Below are 14211 nucleotides of genomic sequence, written 5' to 3' on the forward strand. Positions count from 1 at the left end.
GGTGCGAGTGCCGCAGACCAATAGGGGACGGCGATTGAGAGGTGGCGCGGCCAGCTGCGGGGAGGAGTCACCCCCGAGCGTGGACGGAGGCCTCGCGGGGTCAGCCCTGGACTCGTCCCACGCATGGCTGTGTGGGTATTTGGGGGCCGCCTTGGCCTGCGCGGGCATCTCGGCGCCTGCAGGCTGCTGTGTCCCCGTTTTCAGAGCCGCAGCTCTCAGGGCGAGGAAGACGGGAACAGGTGAGTGTCAACTCCAACACTTGCGGGGGTGGGGATAGGTGTATTGGCTCCGTGGGTACGTCACACTGGTGACGTCACCGGGGCAGCATGGCGTCAGAGACCAGAATATCTTGGCACAAGTTCTAATGCAGTCCAGCTATGGCCAGTCAGGGCAGGGAATGTCGGTGCGGGCCATCAGGGCCCTCTATTCGGATTTTACCCAGTGTCCAAAGCGGTTTAGTTTTGGACAAATTGGAATTAGTATTAGGACTCCAGGCATCTTCTAAGAAAGACATAGTAGCACTTTGAAACTTGTACCGTAGACTTCCAGGACCTTAGAACCTGCAGACTACCATGAGTGTTTCCTGCCCAGTTCTCTGACTTTGGAATAACCTTGTAAGGCAACATTTTAATTGTAAACTACATATTTAAGTTATGCGCTGCGATTTAAAAATGGCAGTGTCTTGAGGGAGAGCAAGGACTGGGGATGTGGCCCAGTGAGAGAACGTTTGTCTATCATGTCCAAAGCCTGGGCTCCAATTGCAGGCATCAAAAATAAACAAATTTAAAAAGTGAAAATACAATTTTTTTTTCAAATTCCATTTTGCCAGTGTTTTTATTTATTTATTTTGTGTGTGTGTGTGTGTGTGTGTGTGTGTGTGTGACACTTGAACCCTTTGAAAATGCAAGTGGCTCAGTTTTCTTTCCCCATGAAGCCGTAACTTTGTGATAGAGAAGTGGAGTTAGGGTAGACTAGGGGCAAGAGTTTGGGGAGGGTAGTGACCCGAGTCACGCTTAGAGTGGAACAGTCCTGGGCATAAATCCCAGCCCCGCCTCTTCCTGGAGACCCAGGGAGGTGAATCTCTCTGGGCTACCATTTCTACAGAGAAGTTAATGGCTAACTTTGGGGGTGTGGGAGAAGCTGAAGGGTAATTCCAGGAGGTAGTAGCTTTAGTTCACTGTGGATCTAGGGCCATGTGGAGTGGTGGGTTAGCTCCTCCAGCAAATATTTGTCAGTCACTTCATTGGACAGTGCACTACAGCAGTTACTGTGGCTGGGGTATTATCTAGAAGGGATGGCAAGGAGAACGGTTGACAGAAGATTGCCATCAAGAAGAGGGCTGAATGCTGTCGCGGAGGTTGCAGCCAGCAAGCTGAGTGAGGTGCTCTCTGCACGCCACCCCCCTTACCATGTTTTGATGTCTCTTTCTCATTAGGGTGCAGTCATCCTCGAAGACACCCAAGATCCCCAAGATTTATACCAAAACAGGAGACAAAGGTAGGGTGGCGATGGGTGATAAATGCGGCAAGACACACAGCAGGCATCACTTTAAAGTTCTCTCCTCGTGGTAGCCGTGTGACATGAAGTGACGTGAAAAATGCACAAACTATTATGAAGTGTTTAAACTGTTATCAAGTTGTAAAGAAGCTGGGAATAGTGCACGCTTGTAATGCCAACACTCGGGAGGCTGAGATAGGAGAGTCATGAGTTCAAGATCAGCTAGGGTGACATGTCAGTCTCCAGGCCAGCTTAGGAGACATAACTAAACCCTGTCTTGAACTAAAGGGAAGGCAAGTTGTGGGACTGGAAGTGTAGCTCAGTGGTAGAGTGCTTGTTTAGTATCCTGGAGGCCCTAGGTTCAACCACAGAACTGCAAAGAAAGAAAGAGAGAGAGAGCCAAATGAGAAAAAAAAAAAAAAAACCAGTGTGGCCCAATCAGGGATCGAGTGCTGGCTAGTATCCTGGAGGCCCTAGGTTCAACTCCAGAACTGAAAGAAAAAAAAAGATAAATAAGCAAAACCAGTGTGGCACAATCTAAGAACTCTGAGTCATGGGGTAGGAGGGATGGTTCAGTGGTTAAGAGCCTGTACTGCTCTTCCAGAGGGCCCAGGTGTGGGTCCCAGCACCCACATTGGGTGGCTCACACTTTCCTATAATCTTAACTCTAGAGGGATCCATTGCCTCTGACCTCTGGGCACCATCCCCACCCCCACACAATTAAAACAAATTAAAAACTTTAAAAATATCTTTTAGTTCACTTGCATTAAAAGTTTAACTATAGGTATTGTGGTATAAACAATGTAATCTTGGGACGCTGGATGCAGAGGCAGGAGGATCACTGTAAGCTCAAGGTCAGCCTGGGCTACAGAGTGAGACTGTGTCTCTAAAGAGAAGAAGAAGAAATTGTGTGTGTATTGTGGGTGTGTGTTTGTATACCTGGCTACATAGCAAGTTCTAGGCCAGCCAGGGCTACACAGTGAGACCTTGTCTCTAAAGAAATGGAAAAAAAAAAAAAAGCTTGTGGAAGGGGACTCAGATATGTCTGAGAGGTTATCTCTTTATAATTTATTTTTTGGGTGTGTCTGTGTACCTGTGCCACAGTGCACTTGAGGTCAGAAAACAACTTTCAGGTGTTGGTTCTTTCCTCCCACCCTGTAGTTCCTGGGCATAAACTCGGGTCATCAGGCTTGGCAGCAGGCCCTTTACCAGCCGAGCTGTCTCGCTAGTCCTGAAAGAGCTAATCTTTGACTGGTAGCCAGGAGAGAGGTTGAACTGTGGGAGAGAGAAATACACAAACTTCACATACTTTTCTTCTATTTTTTTTTCAAAACAAACATTTCATTGCTTCAATTTTTTTGTTTGTTTTGTTTTTTGACACAGGGTTTCTCTGTGTAGCCCTTGGCTGTCCTGGAACTCACTCTGTAGACCAGGCTGGCCTCAGACTTACAGAGATCCTCCTGCCTCTGCCTTCCAAGTGCTGGGATTGAAGGTGTGTGCCACCACCGCCGGGCGCTTCAATATTTTAGTCAATGCCAGGTGTAGCGTAACAGGGAAACAGACTGCTGTGGCACCATTTTCTGAAACTTAAGACCATGCAGACTAACATGTAAACTTGTTAACAGCCACTGTGCTTGGGGCATGTCCTTCATGCCGAAGTATGCCAGTGCGTAAGGTGTGCTTCCAGCCTCTGAGCTGCAGGGAAGCAAGAAGTCGGAATGTAAGAGTCACGAGTATGTTACTGTAACAACAGAAAAGAAACCGTGCGTAGCAGTGACAGATGTCAGTTGGTGGTGTCAGTGCTTTCCACCAGAAAGGTCCGGGGACGGCCTCCAGTCAGTCACAGACAGGGCACTTGGCTCACTAAGGCCCAGCCGTGGAGTCTTGCAGTAGCGCTGGACAGGACTTCCCATAAGGTGAAGAGTGTGCTGACACAGGGCTGGGGCCAGAGAAGTGGAGCTTTGCTCTGCTTCGTTCTGGATCTGAAGTGGTCAGGAAGCAGCTTGGAAGGTGGGAGAGGCAGGGAGATGGTGGGCTGTGACAGACAGATGAAGCCGTCACTATCCTTAGCCCAGAGAGCTCTGTGACTTCAGTTCTGGCACGGTTCCTTTGATTTGCGGAGAGTGGTTTGTCACAGCTATGGTGTGACTATCTGTGGTGCTTGGTGGAGTCATTTGTGCGTGACGACAATGCAGTGGGTAGAGTGGCTAGCCAACACCAAAGCCACGCTTCTGGTACTAGGCCGGAGCTGTGACCTACGCTGAGGTCCAGACTGAATGACAGAGAGACAGCAAGATACCACAGGTGCTTTACTTCTTAAGCAGGAGGCTTCATTTGTGGCTCCTAGTCTAAATTAAAAGCATGCCAGGGAAGTAGAGGGGACACCTTTGGTGGTAGTGATCAAAAGGACACTTAATGCACATGGTCCGTAGACATACATGCAGATAAAACACCCATACACGCGACATAAAATAAATTTTAAGTGTATCAGGGGAAAAATCTGTTTTTGATAAGATTCATTTGTTATTTTTATTTGATGTATACGAGTGTTTGTCTACATGTATGTCTATGTACCATGTGCATGTCTGCTGCCTGAGAAGTTCAGAAGACAGCATCAGATCCTGGAACTAGAATTACAGGTGGTTGTAAGCCACCACATGAGCGCTGGGACCTGAATCTGAGTCCTTGGCAAGAACAGCAAGTGCTCTTAACCACTGAACCATCCCTCCAACTCCTGCCCCTCCCTTCAGACAGCCCCCAATTCTTAATGTGCTAAATATCTTTCCCCAGGGTTTTCCAGCACCTTCACAGGAGAGCGGAGACCTAAAGATGACCAAGTATTTGAGGCTTTGGGAACTACAGATGAACTAAGTTCAGCTATTGGGTAAGGGGGGCAAGGATGGGCCTTGATGTGAAGTTAACCTGTGGCATTGGTGACTGTCATCATTGTGACATTCTCCCGGGTCCTGGAGGGTCTGGAAGGTTACCTGGATGAATCTGTATGAGCTGTTAGCACAGGCTGGTCAGTTCCATGGGTCTGTAGGGTATAGGTCTGTCCCTCTGTCAACACAGGGCGGTCCCTTCTTCTCACCATCCCTGGTTCTGTCACTTGGAGCACACATGTGCCATCAGGAGACAGGCTGTGTGGGAAAGAGGTGAGGTCAGGTGATCGTCAGTGCATCAGAGATGGCCCCCCTGTGAATGGATTTTAAAGTGAGCCAGGGGTTAGAAGCCTTGCTCAATGATTCCCGTCCTCCGCTCCCAATCCCGACTGCTTATCACACTGAAGGATTATTCCCCACCCTCACTTCAGCCATTGCACGCTGGCTGCACCGCTGCCAAATATGGCCTCTGTGGAACCCTGATGATGAGACACCTGTCTGGGGCGGTACGGGTCCTGGTGGGTGAGGCTCGTGCCGGCTCCTGATACTTCCTGTGTGACCTCCTTCCCATTGCCCTGGTCAGAACCAGTCACGTCCTGGTACTGTGGGAAAGGCCAAATGCACGTGGATGACCACATGGTGGGCGTGCTGGCCACACTGGGATGTGAACACGGATAGGCCTGAGTGCTGCTCCTTGAGCTCTGCCTGGCCCTGTGGGCACAGACGTGGGGATCAGGAAGATCTGTGTTCAGATTCTGTACCATCCCTTAGTAGCTATGTGACTTCAGGTCAGACCAGACACCCTTGTTCTGAACCTCAGTTTGCTGTTCTGTGAAATGGTCATGGAAGTCCTTTCCCTCTGTTCTTACGAATTAATATGATAAATCTGCATCTCCCTGACTGCTGTTTACACTTACCATTATCATTGCCCCGGGAACTCTCAGGCTCATGGCTGCCAGGTGCCAGGAGTGGAGTGGACAGTGATGACAGATGTGCCCCAGCCAGCATAGCCTTTCCTTGTCATCCAGAGGGAGACAGATGTTAGGAGCGGACCCAGTGCGTGCACTGTTCTGATTGGAAGATGATTGTTTGCTGTTCACCCCACTGCTCCTCTTCCTGCCCTCTGGCCTCTCTGCCTGCGAGGGTGCTCGACCAGAGGACCTGCCAACCCTACGCCCGATGTCCTGGTCTTCGCTTCCACGAGGGCCCAGCGACGGGAGGCAGCAGTGGGCAGAGAGGAAGTGTGCGGAGGACAACCTGGGCGTGTGGACAAACTGTTTACCAGCCGAGTGTGGCTCTGCCGGGCTCTCCTGTGCTCTGGGTCCTGCTGCTCACCCTGAGTTCGGAATGCACCGCGTCCCTTCCTTGCTTCTCCAGGCTTCTGTGCTTTCCACTCTTCACCGTCAGTCATCGGTTCCTGTATCTCTGCCTGCATCTTTGAGGATTGTCCCTTTGAGAGTCTCTCTGCCAGGAATCCTTCCCGTGTGCCATCATCTGTCCCCTGCCAGGCCTTGTGGGGTGCAAGAGGGGAGCGGCGTCTTTGACCTATGTCTGGGAAGTTGTCTCTTCGTCCGTCCTACTTCACCACGGGCTCCTGTTCATCTTCAGAGTCCCACCTTCCTCTTCATCCCTCGTCAAGGTTCTTAACCGCGGCACAGTGGTGCACGGCACACGTCTTTATCCCCTTCCTACCGGACAGGCCCCAGGTCCCCTGCTCCCTACGGTATCAACAGCACCGGCCTGGGCAAGGGCAGAGAGGGACAGCTGACTGTGAGAAAGAACACAATAAAAGCACTCTAGGAAGCAAATGCCCCTGTCTACCTGGTGTTCTCTTTGTCAACAAGAAAGACTGCCATGGTCACTGTAGGTCACGGTATCTTACGGCCCCACAGCATTCTGTTACGGGCTAATTTTTCCTTGTCCTTTTAGGTTTGCCATGGAGGTGATCACAGAAAAAGGCCACACGTTTGCCGAAGAACTTGAGAAAGTAAGTTACATCATTTTAGCCTACATTGTGGCTTTTTGTCCCCATGACTTGGGTGTCGCTGGCTTCCTCCTCTGCCCGTTGCTTCTTTGCGCCACCAGTGGCTAGTTACTTCGGAGAACTGCTCTGTCCTCATTTCTGAAGTAAGGACACGTAATCCTCCGTGAGGTGAGGGTGCTGTGTAAAGGGCGGCTCTGCTCTCCAGAGGTGCGTGTCACATCTGGCAGTGGGAAAGCTGCTGGTGTCAGTACCCCACATTGCACAGGACAGCGTCTTGGCAAAGAAAACTAATGCCAGTGGCCACAGCCCAGGCTGAAGAACAGCATGCTTGGGAGCTCAGCTGTAAGTCTCAGCCAGGCGGAGAGTGCTTGGTAGTGTTGCAGTTGAGTTCCAACAGACCCGCCAGCCAGGGCACCAGCCGCATCTCTCTAGACCCTTGCTGCTATCTCCCAGGCATCACTGTATTCTGCCTGGGGACTCAGGAGCACAGGAGTCCTTCCTGAGTCCTCCTGTCCTGCTGGCCACTGCCTTCCACATCCTGTCCTTCACAGTTGGTCACTTTGTTCATTGAATTACAACTCCAGAATGTCAGCATAGAGAAAGAAGGCGGGTACGTGGGAGCCAGAGATCAGACCAAGAAGGTGTCTCTTGGGTAGCACTTAGCAGAACTTTACTCCCTCAAATTCCCCTCAGGAGGCCTCATGGTACTTAGTTTGGACAGTTTGCCTTTGGATGTGAAGTCAGAAGTTCTGTTAGCTCCTCACTGCCCAGTGTGCACACTCTGCTGGCACGTCCCTCTCATAGGCTCTGCTGGTACACTCTGTGGCACACGGCGCTGGCACGCTCTGTGTGGCTCCTCTGCACATGCAATAGTGCGGTACGGTTGCACAATTTCCACCCAGCCTGCTACTGATGACCTTTTTTCTCTCCTCCTGTTCTCCAGATCCAGTGCACGTTGCAGGATGTTGGCTCTGCCCTGGCTACTCCACGATCCTCAGCCAGGGAGGCTCACTTAAGTAATTCCCAGCCCTGCTCAGGGAATTCTTGGGGTCCTGGGGTGGGGACCGCCCCTTAGTGTAGGTTCCCGGGCTCTCTGGCAGGGCAGACAACTTGTTCTCTGCCTTGGGAAAGACGTTAGCTTCAAAGCTGATAGGAACCCTTGGCAGGATACCGTGCAGAAGGGAAGGGGTGTTTCCTGAATGTACATGCTTACAGGAGGCCTTTCTGCCCCTGACTCCTCAGAACACACGGCCTTCAAGGAAGGGCCTATCATGGAGCTGGAACAGTGGATTGACAAGTACTCCAGCCAGCTTCCCCCACTCACGGCTTTCATTCTGCCTGTAGGTATTGGGGGGGCTCAACCTGGGGTGGCCAGGGTGGGTGTAGTAACAGAAACACGTGGGCTTGCCATTAGTTCCAACTTTGACTTTTACTACAACAAAGCCACCCCCAGCACCCCACTCCTTTTCCTGTCCACTTGAGAGCCACCCCAGAGGTGTGTCTGGTAGGGCTCTGGGAGGCAGAAGACTGTCCAGTGTGGAGCAATGCTGGCCAATGCTCACTTTCTCTTTTAGTCTGGAGGCAAGAGCAGCTCAGCCCTGCACTTCTGCCGGGCCGTGTGCCGACGAGCTGAGCGACGGTAAGGGTCCCAGAGGCCAATGCAGGAGCCTCATACCTGTGCCATCTGACCCTTCCCTAGGTGACTTCATCATGTCATTTCCTGAGTCCCATGTCACAGAGGGGACTGTGATAGGTGACTGCATACTGCTCAAAGGCAAGCAGAGTTTTCCCTCCTCCTGAGGTTCACAAGAAGCCAGTGACATATTCCAGGCTGGGGGGTGGGGGCGCAGGGAGAATAACATGAAAGGACCCTTCTGGAATTAGACAGAAAGAACCGTAGGGGCCCTGTGGTTAGGGAGGACCTAGGTAGAAGCTGTTCATAGTCTAGCCACCTCCTGCCTTGCCTCATCTCCAAACTCAGAGTGTTCATGGTCTCAAGAGGTTCCTCACAGTGCTCCCCTCCCCAGGAGTCAGGCAGCTAAGTTAGCAGGACCTCCCAACAGGTTCTGTGGCCACCCTTCCACAGTCTCCCATATCACAAGAGTTTTGTCCTTCATAAAAGGCTCATAGACCTAGACATTCCCAGATGCATCTTGGGTAACAGAAAAAGGTTGGGCCTCAAGAGAAAAATAGTGCTTTGTACAAAGTCACCCGTATCACCGGGGCTTACAGTAGCGAGCAGAGGGAGTGGCCTATAGGCCCAGTTCGAGACTGAGCTGGTGTTGCATCCTCTGTGTGGCAGACAGGCCCCAGCCACAGCAGGGACCTGCCAGTGACCCACCAGGATGCTCTCAGGGCAGATGGTTACCTAGGTGAAGCAACCATGCTGAGTGGGAGGTGCCTCCAGGCCTGCCAAGACATAAGACTTCTGGGGTACTGGCCAAGTACATCATCTTGGATAGGGCCAAAACACCCCAGGCTGGCTGGGAGAGTACCAACAGGGATCAGGCAGTGTGTGTATGTGTGGAGGAGTCGGGTGGGATGTTATCATGTCTTGGTATCCAGGAGGCACACTGTCCCAAGTGTATGCACACATTTAGAATTACTAGTTAGAACGGTAGCTTTTTGGGGATTAAGGCCCAGATAAACCTTCTTTTGAAGACTAGAGGCTGGCAGCTCTGCCCACGTAGGAGCCTAGACCATGCTTGTTGGCACAAAGGCCAGCAGACTGGACTATTGGCCAGCCTACTCTCAACTTACCTGCTGTGCCACCTCCTTCACTGGCCAGGCCACATCATGTATGTCCAAGGGAAGGGGTCAGCTGGAGGTAATGGTGGAGTTTCATATCTGCTTCACAGTTGTCAGGGTTAGTTTAAGTGGTGAGGTCAAGGGGTGCTCCAGGTCCTGGCTCCAGTGTGTTGAGCCTGGCCGTGGAACCCGTCTGTGTCTGTGCCCCAGCTCCTGTGTGCTGAGCCTGGCCGTGGAACCTGACTGCGTCCGTGTGTTCTCTTTACAGTGTAGTGCCTCTTGTCCAAATGGGAGAAACGGATGCAAATGTGGCGAAGTTCTTAAACAGGTGCTGAAGTGGAGTATGGTGGGTCTCTGAACCTCCAGGCATGCTGTGAACCCTAAGAGCATCCACAGCTAAGGCCAACACCTCTCCCTCTTTCCCTCCCTTGCTCCCTCTTCTCTCCTCCTCCCACCCCCAGCATGTATGTTTGTGAGTGTGCTGTCTGCAGGCCAGCCCTGTCCCACTCTGTGAGGTAAGGCTCTGGTTAGGAAGTGCCAGGAAGAGCCAGCAGAGGCACACCTAAATTAAAGGGGCAGGCTGCTCTTTGGGTCTCTTCATGGAGACTGATGCCCAGGGCCTTGATGGTAACCGACAGGAAGCCTGTCCCACCAGCATCTCTACCTGAATACCCTAGGTGGTACACAACCGTGCTGAGCTTAGGCCCTAGTGCTGTGAGCCAGGAAATCCAGCAGTGCCCTGCCCTGTGGTCAGCCTCTGCACCGCAGCTGTACCTCGGGCTCAGACATGGGCCAGCGGAGGACTTGAGGAAGGTGGGGGCTGCATCCAGGAGCTGCCTAGTCATGCAGACAGTGACCTCATAATGCCTGGCGGTGGGATGTCCCCTATTATCCCCACTTCCCCCAGATGTAGACTTCTTGGATCCTCACAGGTTCCCTGCCTCCTGGGTGGGATGTCACCCAGACTGAGTGAGAGACAGCTCCTTTTTAACTCAGAAGACCCGCTGGACGTCCAGTGTTCTGTGGGTCAGGGCAGGTCATCCCTTCCCTGCAGGTTCCCAGGAGTTACCAAGAAAGCAGCATATCCTTGCCCTAGGAACACAAAGTTCAAAAGGGCAGTGTAGAGTCCCGTGGTCCTGCTAGCCAGCAGTGGGCCCCAGGAGTTAGCAGTAGTGCACCAGATGGGAGGGAAGGAGAGGAGGGGAGCAGCAGGCATGGAGGGGAGAGTGGCAAAAGCTAGCTGTTAGCCTCCAGGAGCTGAGGCAGAGCCCTGTAAGTACCTCGAGGTGTAGCATCACCTGGTAGTCTCTGTCCCTTTCCCGTAGAAGGCCTCTTGTCCTGAGCCCATCACTGCTGGGTCTGCGGAAGAGGTAGGGATCTAGACGTTGATGATGAGACTCCTCCAGGCCGCTGATTCTCAAGTGGGGGCATTAGCAGTGTCTAGAGATAGTCTGGGTGGTTGTGTCTAGTTCTGGTGCCACTGGCCACTCTGCATGCACAGGAGAGTCCTAGCCATAAAGAATAAGACTCACCTAAGGCCTCTTTATGCAAAATGCGACTCCTGATCCTGGGATTGGGGCTGACCTGCAGACTCCTGGTCTGTGAAGCTCCCCTGAATCCCAGATGTCACATCCCTGTCACAGAAAATGGAGAAGCAGCTCAAGTAGCCCAGCGTTCCTAGGCTCCTTGCAACTCCAGGAGTGCTCCAGCCCCACCATCCATCATACCACAGGGTGCTCCCGGGGGTACGAGACTCACCTGTCCTGCTTGAAGACCAGCTAGGCATGAGCCAGCCGGTGTCAGTCTCTCACACCCGTCCTTGTTGCTTCTTTCTGCCCCTCCAGACTCAGCGATTACCTCTTCACTGTAGCCAGATACGCAGCCATGAAGGAGGGCAGCCAAGAGAAAATATACAAGAAACGTGATGTGTGAGGCATGTGGAAATGGTGAGAGCCTCGGAGGCCCGTCTGGAGAGACTGTGGTGTTAACAGAATGGAAGTGGGGCTGAGGTAGACTTGGGGTCGCCTCACACCCCCTCTCAGACTCCTGCTGGCTTCCCCGGGCTGTGCTCGAACACATGGGACTGAGCTCCATACTGCTGGAAGGAAAGGAACACTGAAGGCTACGAAGAGAAGGGGTCACTCAGCTTTGGGACTGAACATGGGGAAGGTTTGAATCTCACACTTGGGGGGAGTGTATATAAGAGAGAAAGAGACGTTGCTGCCAACTCGGGCTTCTCAAGAATTTGGAATGTACCAGAGGCCCCTGGAAATTACCAGTGCCAACACTGGGCTGGTGACTGCTCCTGTGAGCCACACCACACTGTGTTCTATTCCACTTGTCACCGCTCCTCACTATGGAATGACATTGCCAGTGGCGCTGTGCCCTTGAGAAGAGGGATATTTATGAAAGGCTGAAGGCAGCCCTGAGAGCTTACGGATTCCACTCCTGCTGGTAGGTAGTGACTGCGGAAGCACCGGTCAGGGATGCTGGATCAGCTCAGCGATCTCCACTATGCACCTGCTTGGCTTCCATGCTAGGTGTGGGTGGACTGGCCTCTAGCTGCCTTCCTTGTTGGTCAGTCAGCAAGCATTTGACTTCAGCCAAGTGCCCTCCCTCCCACCTTCCTGCTGCTGTTTCAGGCTGGCAGCTACACATATATCTATCTTCTGGGGTCTTTAAAGGGTAGATGCCTGGGTAGGAGGAGTACCTCCCCGGGAGGCAGTCCCATCCAGTGCCAGTGCAGCCACCATAGTGAGGCACAGATGAGATATGGAGTTGGTGCTGTGTGTGCTAATGGTGCTTGAATGTCATGTTCCGGGCCTGGGGGACGTCGTGTTCCAAGAGCTTGTAGCAGCAGCCCTGTACTCTGCCTACAGCCACCGCTCCTCCTAAAAAGACAATCTGAACTCAAGGAAATAGCAGCCTAGACCCCTAGCCTATGCCTTCAGCATTCTTGGGTAGCTCTCACGGTAGATCTCAGCGTTCAGGCTCCAGGCATTGCCTAGCCTTTTGCAACCGCCCCCAGTCCTCGTGGGGAATTCCCACTGTGCGCTGGCACAGCTGCCAAACTGTTGCTGTAAGTTGTACCCATTTATCACCGACCTCTCTCCACCTGCATACCTCATTCCTCGAAAAGACTGCAGGAAGGCTCCCTATCTTTTAAAAAAAAATTGTCAATAGCCGTTTCATTGAGATACAATGCCACCTACCAGAAATTTCTTTCTAAAATGGACAGTCCATTGGGTTTTATGATACTGCCCAGTTTTTTGCCACCTCATAGTTCACACCCGTGAAGATGGCTCTAATTTGGGACAGTATTCACCTTCGTTAGCAGAGGTGCCCTCCTCCCTCCGCAGTGGTGCCTGCTAGTGCTACAGAGGGGCCCCAGGCTCCTGCTAACACTGGACCCCCCACATTTCTGCAGGAAGGGAAACTGAGGCTCAGAACTGGCCTAGGGGTCTCATGGCCCCCCTCCCCCACCAGCGCTCAGCAGTCGTTTAATCACAGCGGTGTCAGGCACTAAGAGATCTGCCGCCGCGTTGCTCAGCCGAGTTTCCCTAACTGATGCTCCATGGCTATTGTTAGTGTGCCTTTCACTGAGTAATTTCCCGAGCCTGAACTTGTAGCGCATCCCGGTGATAAACGTCCCCAGTTCCGAGTCCCCTGTCGGCTGCAATGTCACCCTTACCTCCTCCCGAGCACCTCCTGACAGCCCATCCAGTTTTATGATCCCTCTGTCCCAGTGATCATGACTGAACCTTTAAGAATCCAGACGCGTTTCAAGTTTAATTGAATAAAATTCTTTGTATAATAAATTCCGCATGAATGCTACATAAATCAATGCCTGGAAGGATTTGTGGCTCATCTCTCTCCCCAGATGGGGTTCGAGGATCCTGCTGGCAGTGCTGTACCCAAGCTGGTCCTGTCTTGATCACCAGAAGGAATAAATTTGCCTTTGGGGTCCTTGTGGAGGGTGTGGCTTCTGCTGTCATGGCCTAGGATTGATCTTGGGGTCCCTCCTGGAAGATGGCACTTTTTCCAGGCAGGGCAGAAGACAAGCACCCCAGGAGTTTGGGGAAGGGTTTCAGAGTCATAAACGTTATAGAATCAGAACTCCCAAAGCCATCTTTGAGTGCCTTGGAATCCTGGAGAAGGTTGTGCACACACTCTCTTTAGAGTGGTGTACACATTCTTTCTAGGTTATCGCCAAGTTTGCGTGCATCCTGAAAGTCCATGTAACCCCAAGGTAAGATTCCCAGGCAAGCTGGGCACTGTGGCACATGCCTGTTGTCCCAACAACAGTGGAAGGCTGAGGCAGATGGACTGTCTGAACACCCTGGGAGTTTAAGACCAGCCTGGGCAACATAGCAAGACCCTGTCTCAAAAAAAAAATAATAATAATTAAAAAAAAAAAATAACAGCATCCTCTTCAAAAGCTAAGTGTGGATCCATGGCATACCTTCCTCCAGCAACCACTTAGGGTTTCACGGAGCCCCCAACCTTGAAGGTGAGAAGCATGCCTGGAGCTAGAGACAGGGGGCCTCCTGGGAGCCTTGGATGTCTGCAGAACCTGGAGGGACAGTGAATGACTGACAGGCACACAGCTCCACGCTGGCCTCCTAGATCCCGAGAACAGGCCTGTCACTTGCTAGCCTCTGAACTCTGGACACTGTGGTCATTTCCTCATCCTTGCCTTCTCACTGGTAAAACGACGGAAGTCTTGGGGCTCTGTGGCCACTGGGAGACCATGCGTACTTAGGAAGTGTTCGCCAGGGCCCTGGCAAATGCTAGCTACTGATACTTGAATTCAAATTCCAGCTTTGTCACCTTGAACAATTCCTTTAGCTACTGTGTAGCCTAGGCTGGCCTGGAACTTCTAGACCAGGCTGGCCTGGAGCTTGTGATCCTCGCACCTGAGGGCCCCTTCTGCTCTAGAGCGCTGGTGGATGAGTAGGGTGTACTGCTGTGCCTGGAACGCTGGATAACAGCAGCTTGCTGAGATTCGAGGCCGACTCCACTGGCCTGGTCGGCGTAGCTGTTATGGCTGAGCAGCTTTGTCCTCTTCAAAGCCATTCTGAGCCCTGGGTGTGGTGCCAG

At 52.2% G+C, this 14211-nt stretch overlaps 1 protein-coding gene across 8 annotated transcripts; it reads left to right on the plus strand.

The window, feature by feature from the left end:
* Positions 1-49: 49 nt before the first annotated feature.
* Mmab (metabolism of cobalamin associated B) lies at positions 50-12929 on the plus strand. 8 transcript variants are annotated; one of them, XR_007588540.1, is made up of 9 exons: positions 50-239; positions 1436-1497; positions 4288-4381; positions 6309-6366; positions 7307-7379; positions 7579-7703; positions 8063-8137; positions 9380-9439; positions 10956-11035. XR_007588540.1 is itself a non-coding variant. In XM_050121121.1 (9 exons), exons 1-8 carry the CDS (start codon positions 124-126, stop codon positions 9444-9446), a joined length of 660 nt encoding a protein of 219 aa, XP_049977078.1. In that variant the 5' UTR covers positions 50-123; the 3' UTR covers positions 9447-9457; positions 10956-12929. The 8 variants fall into 8 exon arrangements, 7 of the variants coding, with proteins under 7 accessions (XP_049977078.1, XP_049977073.1, XP_049977075.1 ...); XM_050121121.1 differs by lacking the exon at positions 8063-8137 and adding an exon at positions 7938-8002 and having other exon boundaries at positions 9380-9457; positions 10956-12929; XM_050121116.1 differs by lacking the exon at positions 8063-8137 and adding an exon at positions 7938-8002 and having other exon boundaries at positions 10956-12929.
* The last annotated feature ends 1282 nt before the right edge of the window (positions 12930-14211 follow it).

The sequence above is a fragment of the Alexandromys fortis genome, unplaced genomic scaffold, assembly GCF_014885135.2.
Source record: "Alexandromys fortis isolate MF-2015 unplaced genomic scaffold, M_Fortis_MF-2015_v1.1 scaffold_197, whole genome shotgun sequence".
In the NCBI taxonomy this organism is placed as follows: Eukaryota; Metazoa; Chordata; class Mammalia; order Rodentia; family Cricetidae; genus Alexandromys; species Alexandromys fortis.